The sequence below is a fragment of the Phyllobates terribilis genome, unplaced genomic scaffold, assembly GCF_046119375.1.
Source record: "Phyllobates terribilis strain yellow unplaced genomic scaffold, ASM4611937v1 Scaffold_6041__1_contigs__length_47205, whole genome shotgun sequence".
NCBI lineage: Eukaryota > Metazoa > Chordata > Amphibia > Anura > Dendrobatidae > Phyllobates > Phyllobates terribilis.
Genome location: NW_027368785.1, coordinates 17,493 through 39,751, shown reverse-complemented (window position 1 = coordinate 39,751; position 22,259 = coordinate 17,493). Strand labels below are relative to the sequence as shown.

Here is a 22,259-nt window from a genome sequence, read left to right as displayed (position 1 = left end):
ATAAACCATAACATGCATTATATTCCATATACAAGATCAACAAGATGGGTCTAAAGAACAGCAACTTGGGGTCATATTAACCAATTTGATGTAATAAGAAAAGGGCATTTCTGTAACTTACTTGGGAGCCCATCTGTGGCTCAAACGTAGCAATGAGCGGAATCATCTTATCACATCCTGAAGCACAACATCTTGACCACAAATTTCATCACCTTATAATATCCAATAATCCAAAGAGGATTCATCTCTGTGGAGTAGGAAATCCCTTTTCATGCAACCACTGCTTCTTGGAAGTTTGTAATATATATCTGACATAATCCATGCCTCTTCCAATAGTTTGATCTATATCACAAACCCAGAGAAACAACTTCCAAAGGGGACTCCATAGCCATGGCGTCCAGTGCAGCTTTGGCTTCTTCCAGAGTCCCAACCAACACTAGGCTTCCTTACAAGTCTACTACTCCATGCTTTGCTAAGGTTCCATATTCTTACATTTTTTGATCTCCCTAAATAAATATTACGATGATGAGTTTGAAAATTATAATCTCGTGTGAATGGCAGAAGGTTGACATGGCAGGGTTCTCTGGATTAAGGTCCAGCGACTGCGTAGTGTATGCCAACGGCGCTAGAGACGCTTCGTTTCAAGCTGTTGTTTCCTCTCAGCTTACTCAGAAGGTTGGATTTTATATCCATATTATAAGATAGTTCTATGCTAGCCTTGTTGTATATATCTCATTTATGTTACAAGTCAGTATTAGTTCCTGAATTTAGGCTAGGTGAGTCAAATAAGTCGGTTTCTTCTATCCAAGCAGTGGGTTAGTGGTAACAGGCCATTATTAGTCCATAGTATTATAGTTCAGTATTTTAAGCACTTAAAAAGTCAGTCTGTACTGAGATTATAGATGAATGGCATTATGAAATTGGAGATTCTCCATCAAATTCCTAATTATTAGATTCTGACAATTAGTGGTTCCTTAGGGTTAGATCCCAATCCTGAGTGGTTTCTGTCAGTCCATCTACAATATATAAGGCTTAAACTCTCTTATTTCAATACCAAGTGCCATTTTACCTCTTGACACAAATTTCAGAATGTGATTCTCTATTTTTCTAGTGCAAAGTCATCATGATCTTGAATGGTTACTGTTTTTCTTAATACAGACTGTAGTAGCAGCAACCCCTATAAGGGCAGTTCCAACGGCTAAATTGAAGGTGGCAATCAATGGATTCGGACGTATTGGTAGGAACTTTCTCCGAAGCTGGCATGGACGTAAGGACTCACCTCTAGATGTTGTTGTCGTCAATGACAGTGGTGGTGTTAGGGAATGTGAGTAACTTAACTCTTTTTAGTAATAGCAAATACTACTGTCAAGTTGTCAATGAAGGGAAAATAACTTTGCCTAATACAAACTTGTTGTTACTTTGGGACATTTTAGGCCTCGCACTTGCTCAAGTATGACTCAATCCTCGGTACATTTAAGGCCGATGTGAAAATCGTTGATGACAGCACCATCAGTGTTGATGGGAAGCCCATTAAGGTTGTCTCAAGCAGAGACCCTTTGAAGCTCCCATGGGCTGAGCTTGGCATTGATATTGTCATTGAGGTATAGCACTATAATTCTATATTTTTTGTATGATTTAGTAGTTTTGTGATCATAATTTGAATGGTGTGACATGGTTTTATAGGGAACCGTGTGTTTGTGGATGGACCGGGTGCAGCAAACACATTCAAGCTGGTGCTAAGAAGGTTGTCATCACCGCCCCAGCAAAGGGCGCCGATATTCCTACATACGTTGTTGGGGTGAATGAGCAGGATTACCACCATGATGTGGCTAACATTATAAGGTATGCTTTTGTAGTTAGGTTGTGTTAATGATATCTCGTTTTGATCATGCCAAATGCACATATAATATTTATAATGGAAGGGATACTTTCATTTCTTGAGTGAGAACTGATTTGGATTACATTATGTTTGTTTAGCAATGCCTCTTGCACCACAAACTGTCTGGCTCCTTTTGTCAAGGTATTAGATGAAGAGTTTGGTAAGTGAAACAGTTTTAGTAGTCACATTGTTTAAAGCTAATACAACATCGTAGTAATGTTTGTGAATGTTGTGTTTCAGGAATTGTTAAGGGACAATGACAACCACCCACTCCTACACTGGTGACCAGGTAAATCAATTCAATTCCAATACTATTAGACCAGTACTCCTTACTCTTTTATCAATTAATATTTGAATTAGGTTATGTCGAAATTAGATTTTAAAATGCGAAAACTTCGTAGTTGGATCTCGATGTTTAAATAATGAATATAAAGTATTAAATTATGAACATAGTATAAAATTTTGGATACCGAGATTCGGCTGCGAAGTTTCGCATTTTAAGGTATAATTTCAGTAGTAACTTACTCTATTAATGATACATATACATTTAGTAGATAAAGTGGCAAAGTTGCTGATAAAGGGGAGATAAATGAATCTGATTCATTGAATCATGAGCGAAAGAGTCAGAAGTCTCTAGATCACTATGATATATGAACAATGACATGAGAATAGTTTAGATCTGTTTCCTTTCCATGTACGCTTGCAAAAGATCATGCAAACGGGCCTGAATCATGAGTGAAAGAGTCAGAAGTCATGAACATACATACAAGCATGGACTCTTCATATGCATGAGTTCTCACTGATCAAACTAATGTTCCATCATAAAACTTAATTCAGGTTCCCTTTGGCTAATGATAATGAAATTTGTATGTGGTATTGTAGAGGCTATTGGACGCTTCACACAGGGACTTAAGAAGAGCAAGGGCAGCAGCACTAAACATAGTGCCAACCAGCACAGGAGCTGCAAAGGCAGTGTCACTAGTCCTACCACAGCTCAAGGGTAAGCTCAACGGCATTGCTCTTCGGGTCCCAACTCCCAACGTCTCTGTCGTTGATCTCGTCATCAACGTCGCGAAGAAGGGTCTAACGGCAGAAGACGTCAACAACGCCTTCAGAAAGGCGGCTGATGGCCCACTAAAGGGCATTCTCGCCGTCTGTGATGTCCCTTTGGTCTCCGTCGACTTCAGGTGTAGCGACGTCTCCTCCACCGTCGACTCTTCCTTGACCATGGTCATGGGTGACGACATGGTTAAGGTTGTCGCTTGGTACGACAATGAATGGGGTTACAGGTTAGTCAGCAATAAGATATCAATATACTTCAGTATTAAACAACATATATATCAGTTTGATATCGATATTTGGATATACCAAAACCGAATAAGTATATGGTTAATATCTTATATTCATATCTAATATCCTGATACGGATAAAAAAACGGGCCCTTAGATAATAATACATTTGGTTGTCGACTCTTCCTTGACCATGTTGATGGGAGACAACATAGTTAAGAGTTGTCACTTGGGTATGACAAGAATATGGTTACATGTTAGGTATTGATATCAAAGATCGTTTGGTATGTCAAAGAACGGGGTTACATCAGGTATTGAAAGATACAAGATATCGGATATGCGTAGCAGTATAAGATATGAGTATAGTTGATATCAATGTATCAGGTTTGAGTATAAGTGATATTTTTTGATTTATCAATTTTTAAAATAACACTCTAGAAAAAGAAAAAAGTGCCGGACCAAAATTCATATACTCTTATAGCAAACACCATACCGATATTATATAGGTATTTGAATATACTGAACACGAATATGAGTATGGAATGATATCTCATATTCATACCCGATTTCATGATATGGGTAATAAATTATGTTATGTTTGGTTGTAACTTTTTGTGTGTGTTGTGTTTGTGTAGTCAAAGGGTTGTGGATTTGACCGACTTGGTAGCAAGCAAATGGCCTGGATGCCAGTGACACCAAGTGGTGATCCTCTTGAGGATTTCTGCAAGACAAATCCAGCTGATGAAGAGTGCAAAGTCTACGAGAATTAAGCTTCGAAACACTTTGTTTTTTTATGATGCAAAGTATTCCATTCCATGTTGCTTTGATGGGTTTAAGATCCATTATTTGCCGGAGTAGTTCTATATGCTACTTGTGTTTTTTTGTAAGATAACGGTGCTTTCTGACTGAGCCAGATGTCAATAATTGAACAAGACAATCATTTATAACCTGGTTTTGTTGATAATAAATTAAGAATTAGATTTTGTCAAGTACTCGAGATAATGACTCAAGCATTCTGCTTATTTAATCACATGGAGAAATCTTCTATTCTATCCTATTATCATATGAATAATCTGTTCATTATGATATAAGAAGTATTAAAAATATAGTAAGGAAATCACTAAAAAAGGTCAAACTTTGTTAGCATAATGAACAGATTATTTTCACAATTCTCATTCACAAAGCCAGAGGTGAATTCTCCTCTTTCCTTTCGCAATTCTCATTCACAAAACCTCTTTCTTTCATTCATCCTTCAATGGTGGCCAATGCCGAATCTGGTGTTCTTCCACCATCTTCAACAACGCTTGATTCAAATGGATTCAAATGATCCTTTACTAATCCATCATTCCGATGGTCCTGGATTAAACAGATCAACAAAATTTGATGATTTCTTTCCTGGAAACATGCGATTCTCATGGCCATTAGCATCAAGAACAAGATAGGATTTCTCGATGGATCTTATCCTCGTTCGCAAGTAGCTGGTGACGCAGTTTGTGAGCGCTTATGGGATCATTGCAATCGTTTAGTCATGTCATGGCTAATTTTTTCCTTGGACAAGAAGATAATCGATAGCGTACTCTTCGCTTCCACAGAGGCACAAATCTGGACTCAACTCAATGCTAGATTTGGCAGGGCTAATGGTGTTCAGATATTACAGAAAGAGATCGTCTCAATCTCACAAGGTATCGACGACATCACATCTTATTCCACACATATTTACCTATTGTGGGATGAACTGCAGTCAATTCGGTCCATTCCTGCTTTTCTTGTGATTCTACTCCCACTCTTTTGCTATATGATCAAGAACAGCGATTGTACGAATTCTTAATGGACTTCAAGAATCATATGCTATTGTGCGCGGAAATATGCTCATGTCCACTCCATTGCCTACGGTGGATCAAGCATATTGTATGTTGCTACAAGAAGAACAATAACATGCCATTAAGCCACCAATTTCTCAAGAAGCAGTATCCTTCCATGCTAATTCTCAAAAGTCCAATTATAAAGGAAAGAGTCCGAAATTTTGCAGCCATTGCAAAAGACCTAGTCATTTAGTTGAATATTGTTACAAGATTATTGGCTATCCTCCTAAATCTAATGATTCAAAGTCTCCTTCAACTGCTAATTCTGTTCAGTCTACTGACATACGGTCTTCTCCCACTTTTGGTCTTTCTGCACCTGAGTTTGCCCAACTTCGATCACTCCTTCAGACTTCTAAGACTGCTACTCCTAACTTTTCTGGTATTGCTTCTCCTTCATTTGTGGGACTTGGTAAATGTGTAGGAAATCATACCTGGATCATTGACACTGGTGCTAGTGATCATATGATTTTTTCTTGCAGCTTATTCCTTAAACAACAACTTTTATCTAGTCATGTTTCTGTTCATTTACCTACTGGCCAATTGATCAAAGTTACTACAGTGTGTTCAGTCCAGATTACACCTAACATCATCATTGATAATGTTCTTTTATGTGCCATGATTCCAATTTAACCTTCTCTCAGTCAAAAGACTTGCGTCACAACTTAAATGTTTCGCCAGTCTTTTCTTATCAAATGTGCATATTGCAGGGTGTGCGTCAGTCACAGCCCATAGTGCTTGGTAAAGCTATCAATGATCTGTATCTTCTCAATCAGCTAGACCATTTAACTTCACCAACTCCTACAATTTGTAATTCTACTCATGTTACAAATCCTTTAATTCTTCATAAAGAGACTTGGTCATATGTCATTTCCTAAGATGAGAAAGTTGTTTACATTAGACAGTTTTACCGATAGTGTACCTCCTTGTTTGATTTGTTCTCAAGCAAAGAAAACTAGACTTCCATTTCATCCTAGTGTTTCTCATGATCGTACTTCTTTACTTGAACTCATTCATGTTGATACTTGAGGACCTTTCAAAGAGTCTACATATGATAGTTTTAGATAATTCCTTACTATTTTTGATGATTTTTCCAGGGTGACATATGTTCATTTACTCAGGGATAAAGCTAGTTCTTTCACTGTACTTAAGCATTTTATTACCATGGTCAGATTGCAGTTTTGGTGCTTCAATTAAGAAAGTGAGAAGTGATAACGCTTATGAGTTAGGATATTACATTTACAGTTCAACATCTGTGTCAATTCATGCATAGCCCTACAATCCAACATTTCAAAGCTGCAATGCATACTCTTTTGTTTCTTAAAGGAACTATCAATATTGGGGTTCTTTCTATCAACAAATTCAGATTTGTCTCTCAAGGCTTACTATGATTCTGACTGGACTTCTTATTCATGTACAAGAAAATCAGTTAGTGGCTATATTGTGTTCCTTGGTTCTTCTCCTATTTCATGGAAGTCCAAGAAACAGACTTCAGTATCTCTTTCTTCGGCTGAAGCAGAGTACAAGTCAATTAGACGCCTCGCTGTTGAGCTTGCATGGTTAACAAGATTATTAGCAGAGCTTGATGTCCCTGATTTGATGTTTGTTGACATTGCTTGTGATTCTCAAGCCGCAATTCACATTCCTCGAAACCCAGTATTCCACGAGCGCACCAAGCACATAGAATTGGACTGTCATTATGTCTGTTCTAAGCTCTCTGAAGGCCTCATTACATTACATCACGTTCCTACTCAAGATCAGCTTGCTGATATTCTAACTAAACCACTTAGTAATCCTAGACATTCTTGTATTTTTCCCAATTTGTACTTGCTTAAACAACCGCCAAATTGAGGGGGTGTTAGTATATATGAATATATGAGTAGTTTGTTATGTTAGTTGGTTATATGTAACCACATGATTGTACAACAAACTTGATGATAATGTAGAGGCATTTTCCCCATACTCTCTTCTCTCTGTTTCTCACACGAACAAACTTTAGCCATACTTTTGAACCTCAAGATCACAAAAATAAGGATGAAATGCTTTTGTATTTTCAGTACTTTCGATGACCAATTGTAGACTCTGTTCTAGTTGAGGTGATGCTTGCACCCCAAGTTATAAATTAGCTGACAAACAGTTGGACTATTAGTAGACAAATAGTCCGCAAATCTAAAACAGTATAGCCACAGGACAATACTGGTGTTTGCTACTATAAGGAATGCCATTCAAGTGGTAGATAGATTTTCAGAGCTCTGCTTTTGATTCATCGTCATCAGACTCATCACTGTCTGAGTTGTCTGTCACACTGAACATGAGATTTCAACAAAGTTACTAAAGAAGACAAAACTTCTCAAACTAACATAATAATACTTGTAAAGCTTCTGAAGAGATTTAAATATTTGAAATGTTCACCTTTTTTGTTTGCAGTGTCTGCTGATATCTTGGCACAAAACTTTGCTGACTCCTCCTGGCTTGACAGACCCTCTTTTGATCATTTCCGCAAGCTGCAATGTCAATTAGATTAAAATTTGTAATCTATTGCAGAATGATTCAGATTAGTTCACCAGAAATCCAGTGAGAGTTAGTAAACTTGCCTCATCCTCGGTCTCTTCAAGCAACCTGTAGTATGGTTTTATATTATTTGTCAAAATTGTGAACTGTAATAATAACTGAAAGATTGGATCAACAGATGGTTCTTGCATGTATTACCTTCCACAGTAGGATGATATATCTTTTGAATATGCTTTAGCTTCCTGTTTGCCTGAAATCAAATACAAGTAATCAAGTGAACAAAAGGCTATCACAATTTCACAACACTTGTAAATAGTGAATCTACTGAGATTATACTAATCTTAAGGAAGACAAAAATTTCTGCCAATGACGTGATCTTGTGGAAATAACATTCGTCTACAGGTAAAGCAATTCAGGTCACTTATCTATTCAATAAACCAATAAACTAGATGAGCATATACTTCCCATCATTATCTTGGTCTATCATTTCTTATTCCGGACTTACTAGTTCTCCATTCCATATGAAGCTTCTGAATTTTTTGCAACATAACATCTAACAAAGAATCATACTCGACCCTTTTCTTTGCGCAGTATACAGGAAATGAGAGTGTCTACAGAAAGTCACCTGTATGTGGTCTTTTCTGCATACTTATCATTGAAGAGTAATCAATCTGTGTTCCTAGCTGACACCTAAAAAATTAACTCTTCACACATTACAGCTGAAACTGTTTACCAAAACCAATGAGTGCTATTATTCATTTTTTAAACCTCGAAGCGTGCAGTTTGTATTTTTGCATAATGAATCATCAATGCTACACATTTCCAAGTCATTCGCAGAGGAACTTTTAGCATGCGAGAGTAGATCAAAAAATTTGGGCATGGATAAGCATAACAACCAAAAGGTGGCTTAATTAGCTACAGTCTTTAAGTTATATGGCCTTACAGAAATTAAACCCTATGCAATGTCATTTCAGGTAAAAGGGATGTCATTAAGTAACAAAGTATTGATTTTGGTTCTTGTCAAAGCAATAACTACTTCTAGGTTTAAAATAAGAGAACACTTACTGATTGTAAGATCATTCCAGCTCTTTACTCTGACCCATTCTTTTCCAGTGGATCCTGCTGCCTACAGAAATAAAATTTGAGCATCAACTGACACCATTCATCAAGAGAAACACTATCAATCAAGCAAAGCATATATATATAAGAAACATAGTGCTCAGCATTTTAAAACATAAACTGCAAGTGTTCTCACTTGCTTTCACAATTTCATCTTTTCCAAGTAAACATGCTTTATACCTCTCTAGTAGCATAGGTACCTGCATTTAAAATATAAACCACAGGCCTACTCTCATTACTACTCCCTCCGTCCCTTTATAAAGATCCCACTTTCCTAATCCGGCGTCCCAAAATATAAGTCCCATTTGCCATTTTTAGAATTCTTTAAACCCAAAATTTACATTCCCAATACACTTTTACATATCCCAACACACTTTTACACACCATCTCTCTTCATTAAATTACCCCCTTTTTTTCTTCTCTCTATCTCTCTCCTCTAATCATTACAATTTTCACTTTTCTCTCTCCTATTTATTTTCTTCTTCACAATTCCTTAAATTTTCTAGAAAACACCAAACGGGATCTTTAAATAGGGACGGAGGGAGTAAGACTCACCTTGGTCAGAGTATAATCTTGCATCTTATCACAAAGGCCATCCAGCAGTTCAACCACTCTCAGTTCACTGACCCTATAAATGAAAAAAATAAAAATAAAAAAAATAATCGTTCTGTAGATTGTAGCACAATAAGGCGAGTAGTATCTAAACAGCATAAGCTCTAAGTTTATGAGACCTATAGGGAAATACCGTTGCTAATTGAAATGTACAAATTAAAAAATGGAGCTCAGATCATCGTTCAACTCCAAATAAAGTTTAGGCAAAATACTAACAGTCTAATACACAGCTGACCGTTATCAAATTGCTAACGGAAAACTAGGTACTGGAAGAATTTGAGACATGAAAGGAAGTGTGTAGCTAGTACCTGTAGTCAATGACCTTTCCTTCACGCTGACCTGTAGAATCCAAGCGATATCTCATGTCCAAATGATTCCTTGGTTTTTCCTGCATATAAGGAAGATCAATGAGTGATTGAAAAAATAACAAGTGATTCCATTATGCTGGAACGGGTTAACGAGGGTTATAGATGCTCACATTGGCAAGTCCATGTTCTAGCTCCTCCTGAAATTAGGAATAAACAAGACAAAGAAAATTGATAATTCGCCACGAGAATCCGTTAAAAACTTACCAAACCAATTACTTAGAAACAAAAGAATGTTAAGAGTTAACAGATCTTATGTCCATAGACTGGAATGAGAATGGATCCCGCAAAGAAGAAAACTGAAAGGAAGAAAGAAAGAGGAGAGTAATACAGCAACGGCGTTGCAAGCAGCGCATTTGTCATCGATGGAAAAACGATGGATAACAAAGCAAAGATCGTGAGAACTGATAGTAGCTTGGCTGTGTAATTGGCGGCCATTTGTCCGATCTCCGATCTATCGGCAGTTCGACACTCGTTGCGTGAAAGACCGACCCGATCTGCAACGACGTACACTGCGGAGGGAAGAGGCAGGAAATTGTAATTTAGCTCAAAAGTCGCAGTATATTGGGCTTTCTCAAATAATTGGGCCTTACTGAATTATCAGATTCAGCTGAGCCCAAAATTTAAAAACTCAAAATTGGTGGCTCCTTCCAAAAAAATGTTCCTTTCATAAAGATTAAAAAAAAAAGGTTATTTGGAGGAAGGAAAAGGAGGGAATGAGAAATTGAATCTAGAACTGCGGGCAAGCCCGGCCGGCCCGTCCAGCTCGCTCTAACATATGGGCGGGTTTGGATAATGATTTTCGTCCATCCGGACCGGGACCGGATCGCCCATATTAAATTGAGTTGGACATGGTTTTAGAAATGGCGGCATGCTCAGCCCGCCCATATTATTCTTTATAATAAAATATACTACCTCCGGATACTAATAGTTGTCATTCTAGGACAATTTACTTGGATACAAATAAATATCATTGTAGGCATATTTACACAAATTGGACAAAACTACTCCTACTATTAATAGGTGTAATGATGATGAGTGTAATAAAAAAATTAGTTGAAAGTTGATATTTTTTTTTGGGTAAGTGAGCTCACTAGAAGGGTATTTTTTGTAAGAATTTAATTTCCTTAATTTGCGTAAAATTTCGTCTAGTGACAAGTAAAAGTATCCGGAGGGAGTATATATTACACTACACGATAATAGTCAAGTAGAGTAAATATATCGCACATAGAGTAAGTACATCATAATCTGTTAGGAATTTTTTTCAAGTATATCATCCACTTAATAACATTATCGATTATATTTTGCAATTCGTGTTGATTCTCGCTACCAAACACATCAAAAACCTCACTTTTTAACATTATTTCTAGACTTTGCAAATTTCTAGTTAATTATCTTATAGGCTTTTTATTTCTTAATTTGTAATTTAGATAAAAACATGAAAATGTTTTATGAAAACGGGTAAAACGGCCAGACCCTTGGCCAACCTGCTTGCCAAAGTGAGCGGGTATGGACATAGAAATTGTCCCATTTAATATGTACGGGTCTGACCCGACCCGTATAAATGGACAAAATATTTTTTTGACCTGGCCCGCGTCCATCCCATAAACAGGTCTAATTAAGTCACATATTTATTTATTTAATTTATGGAATTTGGATATGTTATCCATGAATGTCCGAGCACAGAAGTGCAAACCTATCGAATGTAAACCCAAGGAGAACTATACCAAATATGTAGATGTAGATTTGAGGGGAATTATTTTTAAATAAGGTAGAAATCAAAGAATTTCTATAGGTCATATTTCATTAAAAAAATATATATGTTCTTAATTTTAAATTGAAAAAAACCCATTTAAAATATATATTATAATAGAAAATGAGAATGAATCAACCGTTCATTTTTAAAAGATTTACGATCTACAATTGATTTTTATCTTCAGCCCCTTTCATCTTCTTCCCTTTCTTGGACATTGTTATCGTCGTTCTCTCCGCTCCCTGATTGTTGACCTAACCATACTTAATTCAGATTTCACATGCACAATTTACACAAAACGTCATGCACAATTTCATCACCGACATGCATATATATGCCTCAGGTGATAGATTTCACATGTACAATTATACACAATGACATATGCACAATTTTGACACAATGACTGAGAGGTACATAAATGTCTTTTGTATGATTTTTGTTTTCACTTGCACTATATAGATTTGACATATACATATAAACATTTGTTATTTATGCTTGTTTTACATGTACGAAATGTGGATTTGACATGAACGAATATTTACGTGCACATTTTATACCTAACGATCTGCCCCGTGCTTTCTTTGCATGCACAAGTAAACGGCATCTAAAAAAAAGATTCTAACATGCACTAATCTTTTTTTAAGTCTTTAATCTAAATTCATAATTTTTAAAGGATCTGTTATAATCATTTTTATTACTTACTTCAAACACCATTGTACCTAAAATCAGTTTTTTTTTTTAAATAATAATTTTGTGTTAAATTGCATGAACTAGACAAACTACCCGAATTATGAATGTACGAGCATAGTAGTGTAAACCAACACAATATAAACCGATAAGATACCATCTTAAAATCATTGACGATAATTAAGAGAAAGATAATTGAAAGGATGTGCTTCATATGTGTGATATATATAGCAATTCATTAATGAAACTTTTGATGTTGTGAATGTATATTGTCATATCTATTTGATTATTCTCTTCCAACTTTGTCTCCCCCGTTTTAATTGCAATCTGAAGTATGTTGCTATTTGGAAGTATGCTATTAAATACGTTATGTGCTGTTTCATTCAACTTGTCATGCAATTCCGTTATATTAGTAGGTTTATTTCTATTCTCTTCCCCACTTCGATTGTGATGTATGAGTACCATTTCGATCAGATCGAGCTTGGACCGACAAGAGATGTGGCAAATTCAGAATTAATAAATTGTTACGATCAATCAGTTGTCAGTACAGTTAATTCTATCTACTGCATGTTGTGCTCTGTTAGTCCGTTTTCATCCCTCTTAGAGCATGAAGAAGGGTAAAAATGGAGGGTTTTCTTAGGCTATGTCGGTGGATATAAACGGTGTTTGGAAAGGATATAATGTCAAAGCAGAATTTCGAGTTCGAACGTTATCACTTTTCCCCTTGGAAATGTAAGCAAGGGGTTATGTTATACCGGATAAATGGTATAGAATTTTATTCACTATTAATAGTATGTAGACATATTTTTTGTCCGTACCATATGATCTGGTGCACTCGCAAAGACTAATATGATAGTACTTTTTTTTGGGTCGAAAGATGGAGAGCTCAACCTCATTTCACTAAAAATGGTTAAACAGAAATTATACGAAGGGTAGGAGTATCATGTACATCATCATCAAGCAGTTTTAAGAACACAATCTGGCAACCTCACAAGACAATGTATAGGGGTAGTTTATTCATAAACAAATGTCATTTGGACTTAGAATTTGATCAAAACGTGCAGAAGAAAGAAGCTTAAAACGTAGATCAAGAAATCACTCAAAACAATGAGAACTTGCGACTTCTATTAGATTTAGGATAAAACGCATCACTAACTTTATTGTATAAAGGGTAGCTTACATGTGTTTTACAAAGGCTCTTGCATTTCTCTCAAACTAGAACTTGCAACTCTTCCTCGAAGACTTTTCTCCTAAACACTCACTTTAAGTTTCTTTTTACAATTCTCTCTCTTTCTATGAAAACTAGAAAATCAGCAACCCAACAATGGTTCCGAGTTTTCCTATTTATAGACAACTTTAAATGCTAGCTAACTATACAAAGTAATTTACAAACGTGCTAAATTCCTATTGGTTGACAAAACTTCTAATCGTGAGTTTGTTGAACCGACTGGACCAATGAATCAAAGCTCGCCACGTGGTTAAGCTCGCTAACAACTTCTCAGCGCGCTCTACCACTTGCACATACTCTTACACGTGTACGGTGGATCTCGATGATTGAAATGCAAGTTGCACTCTGTTACGCTTGGCATTTAAAACGTGCACTTAACAAGAATCCATCCAAAATGAGTTTTTTTGTCGTTTTTCCTTTTCTGAATAAATTCAAGCTCGCTATCGCACTTCTTCTCTCAATGTAGTCTTCAGCGCGACCATCTCGCTGATGAAGCATCCTTCAAAACTCTTAAGCGACACCTTAAAGCTTATTATTTGCTTCAAGCGGGACTTTTACAATATAATCTAGACTCTTATATAGTCAATTAAATCATGTAATCACCGTACACTCATGAAATTCATTAGATACTAAGTTTGTAATCATCAAAACTTAAGAAACCGATTTAAGCTAGACTTAGCTGAACTAACACAATGGTAACCACTAACTAACAGGAAAATTAAAAGCATGTTAGCTTCATGAAAAGAGTGTCGGTATTGGTAGTCCTAGTCCCTACTAAGCAAGTGCTGGCACTACCAGGCTAGAGAGCGGATGTCTATCAGGTATCGAGCGAGACAAGAAGGCAATAGCAAGAGAAGAATCGGAATCAATCATGATCTTTCAACATACCACCTCCAAGCCAGCTTCAAACAATGAAAATATCCCAGAGTTCAGCCAAAATGACAGAGCAACAACGCAAGTTGGCAGTGAAGCCCGACACCCACCTACTCTGGTCATCTATAATGATACCGCCCACAGTAGCACACCTATCCGAGCTTTGCACGGGTCCATCCATGTTAATCTTTGTCCAAACCTCACTCGGTTTTGACCAGTATATCAATGCCTCTTGTCTTTGCAACTTGAGAGTTGTATTAGTTTTCTGAGCCCAAGACAATCGAGTTTTCTTGACTTTTGACGTGATAAAAGCAGCTTTTGTTGGAGATGAATCTATCATTTCCAAAAATTCTCTCATTCCGCCATTTCCACGCCCACCACGTGTTGGTAATTTTAGTGTCATCAATACATTTTAGTAATAATGTGATTTACTAGAGGATGCGATTTCACGTTAGGCTCGGAAACAAGTTAGGGGAGTGTGGAGTGCACGCTTGTTAGGCTAACACGTTATCGACCGCAAATACGAAGCAGGGGTCAAGGGGGCGCATCCCCCTTGCGAGGTCGAGGGGGCGGAGCCCCTGGAGGGGGTCCAAGGGGCGGAGTCCCTGGCTGGGGTCCCGCTTCCATGTGAGGGGGCGGGGTGCGGGACAGTTCCCCGAAATTTTTCGGGAAAGGCATATTCCATGCTAACGGAATGAACTTATTTTCCCGAAAAAGTCATATTCCAGATTCGGTTAATTAACTGAATGTAACCGCCATAATCGCCGTAACTTCTTCGGTTTGCTATCTCTATAAATAGAGTTCTTCGGTCTTACTTACAACGTTACAAAACTTATACACCCTCTCTATGTTCAAGATCTGTCTTCTTGTGTCTGAAACAGATTGTACCTTCTCGAATTATCCCAACAGAGGTTTCGTGTAACCCGGGCATTCTATACGGTCAAAATACTTTGTTCGGAAAGTGATCTTACACGATTTGTGCAAGTTGTCCAAGATTATCACACCCTCAAAACCTACACCACGCAACAATCACGAATAGTGTATCCGATTTAGATGGTGGCACAAGCGAGTACCACCTCGTGAGGTTTCTTTGTCCAGATATGCATGTAATCCATGAAGAAATCCAAATGACGTGCTGCCATATGGGTTATTAGTTTGCAGTCATGAAGCAGGTGTAAAAGTGTCTCTACAACAACTCCGCACCTTGAGCAGGTATCAGAATTAGCGAAGAACTGTCTATATCTCTCAGAGTTGATCATAAGTTTCCCTTTAGCCATCACCCAAAGAAAGGATCTATGTAACAACCCCAATTCACATGGAAATATTACTATCGATGACTTCAGACTCCCACATCCGAAATCACCCATGCTTATAGAATTGAACAAAAACATAACATATATATATATAAATAATATCAAAGTCTTACATAATAATACGGAAAATCAGTACAATGTGAAATAGTAATACAAATTACATTGGCAGAAGACTTGTAAAGATAAAAATTATAAATATAACTTGATCAGCATCAGGATCGTCAACCTTGAACGTGAACTTGACACATTAACTGGCAACTATATGTATTTCTTCTTCACACCTCGGAAGCACCACCTGATGTGTCGTATGTGGTTGGATGACACCAGTCAACCATGCAAGGAAATAGCGGTCGGTTAGTCTAATGAAAGACTTATGCAAATGGGATTTATATGAGGCTCTATGTAGTCGTATCTAGTTAAACCCATCGGCTCTCAAATGAAAGCCGGTAGCTGAGGGAAACTCCGATACTTCCACCGAATTAGGAAAAGATGTTTATATATATAGCAAGAGAAGACTCCAAAGAAATTGAGTCTTATGGGAAATATTTATAAAAAGAGAAGACTACAAGGAAATTGAGTCTTATGAGAATTAATTATAACAAGAGAAGACTCCAACGAAATTGAGTCTTAATGGAATTATTATACCAAGAGAAGACTCCAAGGAAACTGAGTCTTATAGGATTATTTATATAATATAAATATATTTATCTGTGTGGGAACATTTTAAGTATTTCACAATAACAGTTTTATAAACAACCTCTCATGAATAATTGGATCAACGACCAACCTCCCGCATACGTGTTGTCCGAATTCAGATTGGAAAGATGACTTAATTAACCAGGAGGCCAGACGATTTTCCAAGTTGTACTAATTGTCTGGAGGTTTATTAATTATGTGCATAACAACACTTATCTTCTTTACTTTTCAAAATGCACATTCAAGTTAAAGCGTTTAATAATGTCTCACAATAAGAACGAAGGGAATAATCCCGATTGCCGGCACTAGCTAAGTGCACCACCACTTATATCAACATATAAGGGTACGGTCATGACCAAAATATATTAGGACACATCCTCCCAATACCGAGTTATAAAGAAACAACTAGACCTCGCGAGGTACATAGTGTTCCTACGAATACTCGTTCTAACTAAATGATATATCCACAACAATTCACAACAAAGTCCATCTATCACCCTAAGGTAATAATATAATCATACGCGTTTTGTACGAAACCACCCCTTATATGGCCGAATTTGCAAGGAATCACCCTCTATATCGATAATTATTTCAAACCACCCAGATTTCAACTTTTTCTTACCAGAAGCCACCCCACCCCACAATTCATTAGGTTTTCCATCCATTTCCGTGAAAAGTCCATTATACCCCTAGCATATTTCTAAAATTATCCCAAAACCACACCTTTCCTACCCTCATCTCAAAACTTTTGATATACTCAATTTTTCATGATATATCTCCCCCAAATTTCTCATTCAAATGTTACAGCCCAAAAAATTAAAAATTAAAGAGGTGAATAGTAAAAAAAATATCTTCGCTATTTGAACCTGAATTCTCTTCCCTTCTCTTTCTTCTCTTCTCTTCCCTTCTCCTTCTTCTCTTCCCTTCCCTGTTTGAACCCCGAATTGATCTATCTGTTTATAGAGTATAAAGAGTTGAATGGGCAATTTGTGGTATGAATCTTGAAGACAAAATTGTGGAGCTGCTGAGTGGTCAATTTGTGGGTGAAATTGGGGGTATTTTACGGGATTAGGGTTTTCAATTAAGGTTAGGCAATTTCTGGGCGAAATTTGGGGCTTTTGTGTTTTAAATTCTGGGATTTCTAGTTTGGATGAATTGAGTGTAGTTTCGAGCTTGGAGAAGAGGCATCGAGCTTGGAGTGAGGTCTCAAGCTTGGAGAAGAGGCGAAGTGGGCGAGCAAGGTGCGTTTTATGCTACTAAATAAAATTTTGTTAGCCTGATAAGAAGCTTTAAACTGAGATTTGAAATTGTTATATTGATAATTACAAGCATTTAGGGAGTTAGAATTGATTTGTGAGGTTGGTAGAATGATTTTGAGGTGTAGAGAGAGGCTTTTAATTGTGCATATAAGGAAAGCTCATTGAATGTTAGGTTGGTAGTTTTCGTTTGTGATGCATTGAATACGACTTATGTTGGTAGAATAATTTTTTATGTTTTGTTTTCACATTGTTGGAGAGAATCTTTGCAGCTTTTGCAAATTTCAATTAGAAGGAATCTTTTCACATGGATAGTATAATATGGTTACTTTTCAGATTTTTTCCTAATGTTCTACCAAATTTTATTTTACATATGAGTGTGGATGTAAGATTTTTGCATGGGGGAGTATTTATATTAGTGAGGTGGACCATAGTCTTAGGTATATGAGAAACTTAGTGTATGTGAAAAAAGATGTTGACCCTGACTTGCTATCTAATATGGAACTTCAAGATTTCATTAAGGAGGGAGGTGAGATTGGAGATGCTAGTGAGCTTTGGTTCTCTAGATTGGGTGCTACTTTCCAGAATGGTATGCAACAAATTAAGGGTGATAGTGACATAATGGAGCTGTGTGAATCGGGGAAAAAACAGAATACTAGATGTGTATGTTGTGAAAGGTTGTGATGCGAGTCCACATGCTTTACTTGATTTTGCAAAAGGTCGAATAATGAGGAAAGGTGTAGTTTTAGGCAGCCAAAGTGGAAAGTCTTCAAAAAGCCCAAGTTGTGGTCCTTTTCAAAAAACCAAATAGTACCAACAACAAAGGGAAATATATTCTCAATCCTTATCTCCAAATCTGTCCCCAGATCTACTCCTTCCCTCAAAACTATTCTCAGATTTGAAATTGCATCCAAACCAGTCCACAAATCTATCCCCTCAGAAAATGAATCAAGGTCTATCATACTTGCTCCTTCAGTAGCACCTTCAATAGATGACTGTCTTGAAGATGAGGATGAAACCGAATTTGAAAATGGAGAAGTATTAGGGTCTGGAACCTCTAACGAAGAAGGAAGTGATCATGAAAATGTTTTTGCTGATGTTTCAGATGAGGATGATGCAGATTTTGAACAGAATGTTGATTTGGAGGTGTTTGATTATATCTTACAACAAGAAGATGGTCATGCATATGGGGATGACTTGTTTGATGTAAGAGTACAAAGTGATGACAATAGGAGTTATAGTGGGTCTGATGATGATGTCTGATAGAGGTACCCAGAATATAATCACTTGGTTGATTTTAGGATTAGGATTGTTCTTAAACCTGGTATGATATTTGGGTCGAAAGAAATTTTTAGGGAGGCTTTGAGACAATATTCAATTAAAAGTGGATTTGATTATTACTATCTACACAATGATGGGAAAAGGATTTCTGCACTGTATGAGTAAGTGTCACTGCGGTTTGAAACACGGCAAAAAACATTGTGTTTGTAAGGAGAATTTGTGTGGCTTAAAAGCTTGTGCAAGGAAAATGGGATTTGATGGTAGTTTTCAACTGAAGTCTTTTATCCCCGATCACACCTGTGTTTGGCAAGATAAAAATACAAAGGTCACATCTCTCTGGTTGGCTGAAAAGTATCTAAAGCATTATAGGGAGGATCAACAGTGGAGAATTAAAAGCTTCATAGGAACAGTGAAGAGGGAATATAGTCTGGAAATATCATATCATCAAGCATGGAGAGCTAGAGTGAGGGCAATTCTTATGACTCAAGGATTTGCACCTGAGCAATATGCCAAGGTATGGGACTATGCATCAACTATATTGAAATGGAATCCTGGTAGCTCAGTGTGTATGTGAGGCATGAGGTTATGGTTGTGGGTAGTCCTGAGATACCCTTAAAATTTCAGAGATTCTATGTGTGTTTAAAGGCATGTAAGGAAGGGCTTCTAACTGGTTGTAGGCCAATCGTGGGGTTAGATGGATGCCACCTAAAAGGTGCTTACAGTGGACAGATATTGATAGTCGTATCTAAAGATGGAAATGAGAATATTTCCCCACTAGCATATGTAGTTGTCAAACAGGAAACAAAGGAGACATGGTCATGGTTTCTAGAAATTTTATATAGAGATATTGGATCAAAGTCTTTGACCTTTATGTGAGATAGGCAAAAGGTATTGTAATTATTTTTTTTGGCCATGTTTTAAATGATGTTATTAGCTTTATAATTATTGATAACAAATTTCATTCTTTATGTCCAGGGTTTGATAGAGGCTTTATCTGAGGTTGTACCATTGGTTGACACAAGAGTGTGTGTAAGGCATATGCACAACAACTTCAAAATCAAATGGCCGGGAAAATCTTTTAAGGATGTAGTATGGGTTGTTGCTAGAGCTACCACAACTATACATTTTGAAGTGGCAATGAAGATTATAAAAGACATGGATGAGAAGGCTTATGCCTACATGATGAACCAGCATATGCCTTCAAGTATTACACCAAGTCAGATATGTTGCTCAAAAATGCATGTGAGTCTTTCAATAGTTGCATTCTGGAGGCAAGGGAGATGCCAATCCCGTCTATGTGTGACTGGATCAGAAGGAAGTTGATGAAGATGTTCATCAGCAAGAGAAATAAGATGAAATCTCATCAAGGACTACTGACTCCAAAAGCCATGCCAAAGATCAAAGCCAATAGAACGCAGAGCCTTTACAGATGTAAGTGTTACGGTGATGGTGATAGATATAAGGTTGACTATTATGGTGCCAGATATGTGGTAGGTCTGAAGGACATATCATATGGTTGCGATTCGTGGTACATTATTGGGATACCATGTGCACATGTCATATGCTGCATTGTTAAAAAGATATTGAAGGTTGAAGATTTTGTTAACTCATACTACCATAAAGAGACATATATGAAGGCATATGGTCTATCTGTTAACCCAATGCCTGGTGAGGAACAATGGGAGAAGACTGAGCAACCACCTCTATACCCACCAAACCTCGTAGTCTAACCGGGTAGACCAAAAGAAGAGAAAGAGAGAAGCTGGAGAAGAAAAGAAAACAACAGTGCCACCAAAGAACACAAGAGTGAGGTTTGGGAAGAACAAATGTGGGAACTGTGAAGTGGAAGGCCACACTAAGAAGTCTTGTAAGAATCATCCAAAAACAACAGTGCCACCAAAGAAGACTAACACAGGAAGGCCATCTAGTGAGAGCACTGTGCCTATAAATCCAAAAAAAAAAAAAGTATACCAAAAAGAAGGTAAGAATATCTATATTTTGCTTTTATACTCAACTTCATACTTGACTGATTCATCTCGATGTGTAGGTATTTACATGTCAATGCCATGTTGAAGTTGGGTCAACGAATATTGATGAATCAGTGGTTCAACAAGACATTGAATTGGTATATACTGTTGTTTTATCCCTTTACATGTCAATCATGTTCAATTGTAAGTGTGTTGTTGATTGTTTATTTTTGGTTTATAAGAAAACAATTATTGAAGAAGCAATGGTGGTAACACAAATGTTGAACCTGTCATACCAACTTAGCAGTCACAGGCTGAAAATGTGGTCCAACATGCATCTCCACCAATTTCACCTACAAAGTGTGGGTCATTGAAGATAAGATCACCAAACAGGACGTTGGAAATCACAAGAAGGGGAAAAAGAAGTGTATGTGTTGTATGGATTGGTTTGAATTGGCACAAGAAGTGTATGTGTTGTATGGATTGGTTTGAACTGTTATATCTGGCCTTTTTGAGTTGGTTGTTTATTGGTTCGTCTTTTTGTGTGTAGAAACTAATTATTGATGAAGCAACAATGGAGCTCTCCCAAATTGAATCATCACATGTGATTCCAACTCTTCCTTCACAGGCAGAGTATGGGTCATCATCCAAGAAGTTGGGCATCATGCGAAGGGGAACAAGGAAGTAAACAATGCTATTTTCGCAAGCAATTCGAGAATGTTTTTTTGTGTGTAGAAAACAAATGATGAAGATGTCTTTTAGCCTGGTATTTCCTATGTTTCAGTAATGTGTTAAACAATAGTGATCGTAGCTGAAGATGTTATTTAGGAAAACCTTTAGCCTAGTATATCGTAACTTTTGGCAAACTCTTAATGTTATTTTGTACTATTCTTCTGAAGTTGTTGTTTCACTTATTGTTATCTTTGTTATCTTGGTAAATGTTCAACACTAATGCATGATAAGTGTTCAACACTGATGCATGATAAGCAACTACAACACAATTCACAACACCTATGCATGATAAGCAACTAAAACACAATTCATAACACATAAACAACCACTGTCATAGAATACACGTACTACACTGTCATAGAAGGGGTGGTTCCGTGCAAAAATGTCATAACCATATATATATAGTATATCCACTATATTCATGTAACCTAAATAACATTTATTTTAGGTTATCAAAGATCCCAACACACAAAAAAATAATATTTTATCCCAACTTAATATAACAACCGATTCATTGTTAATTAAGACAAATATGGAATAAAAGTAATAGATAAGAAAGAGTGAACCGCCACTTTCCTTAGATAGGAAGATGTTGATGCAAGTCAAACGGATATACGATTACTAGTTGATGGGCTCGATTCTAAAAACCCGAATGTAATTCGGCAGAACAGATGTTGTTGCACAGCTGGGTTTGAACTGCTCGTTAAAGGCTCAAACGGAGATGGAATTGGACATGGTTGGTATCTTTGGCTTTGTATTGAAACAAAATATAAATTAGAATCAAGAAAATCCATAAAATATGAAATATATCCTCTGTTAAAGGCAAAAACCGTGAGCAC

The 22,259-nt window shown here is 36.9% G+C and overlaps 2 protein-coding genes across 2 annotated transcripts; one reads left to right on the top strand and one right to left on the bottom strand.

Annotated features, from left to right (window-relative positions):
* Window positions 1–390: 390 nt before the first annotated feature.
* Window positions 391–3,938, top strand: LOC141250680 (uncharacterized). Its single transcript, XM_073670064.1, is given in 11 exon segments — window positions 391–477; window positions 562–675; window positions 1,159–1,321; window positions 1,432–1,600; window positions 1,682–1,713; window positions 1,716–1,842; window positions 1,978–2,051; window positions 2,131–2,168; window positions 2,762–3,168; window positions 3,804–3,853; window positions 3,856–3,938. Coding segments are annotated over 11 exon segments (1,344 nt in total).
* Window positions 3,939–7,271: 3,333 nt separating this feature from the next.
* LOC141250681 (protein canopy-1-like) lies at window positions 7,272–11,151 on the bottom strand. Its single transcript, XM_073670065.1, has 11 exons — window positions 11,122–11,151; window positions 9,966–10,088; window positions 9,748–9,774; window positions 9,578–9,657; window positions 9,213–9,285; window positions 8,604–8,664; window positions 7,875–7,934; window positions 7,737–7,788; window positions 7,622–7,646; window positions 7,440–7,531; window positions 7,272–7,332 (listed from the first exon to the last, which is right to left on the bottom strand). Exons 1-11 carry the CDS (start codon window positions 11,149–11,151, stop codon window positions 7,272–7,274), a joined length of 684 nt encoding a protein of 227 aa, XP_073526166.1.
* Window positions 11,152–22,259: the final 11,108 nt, after the last annotated feature.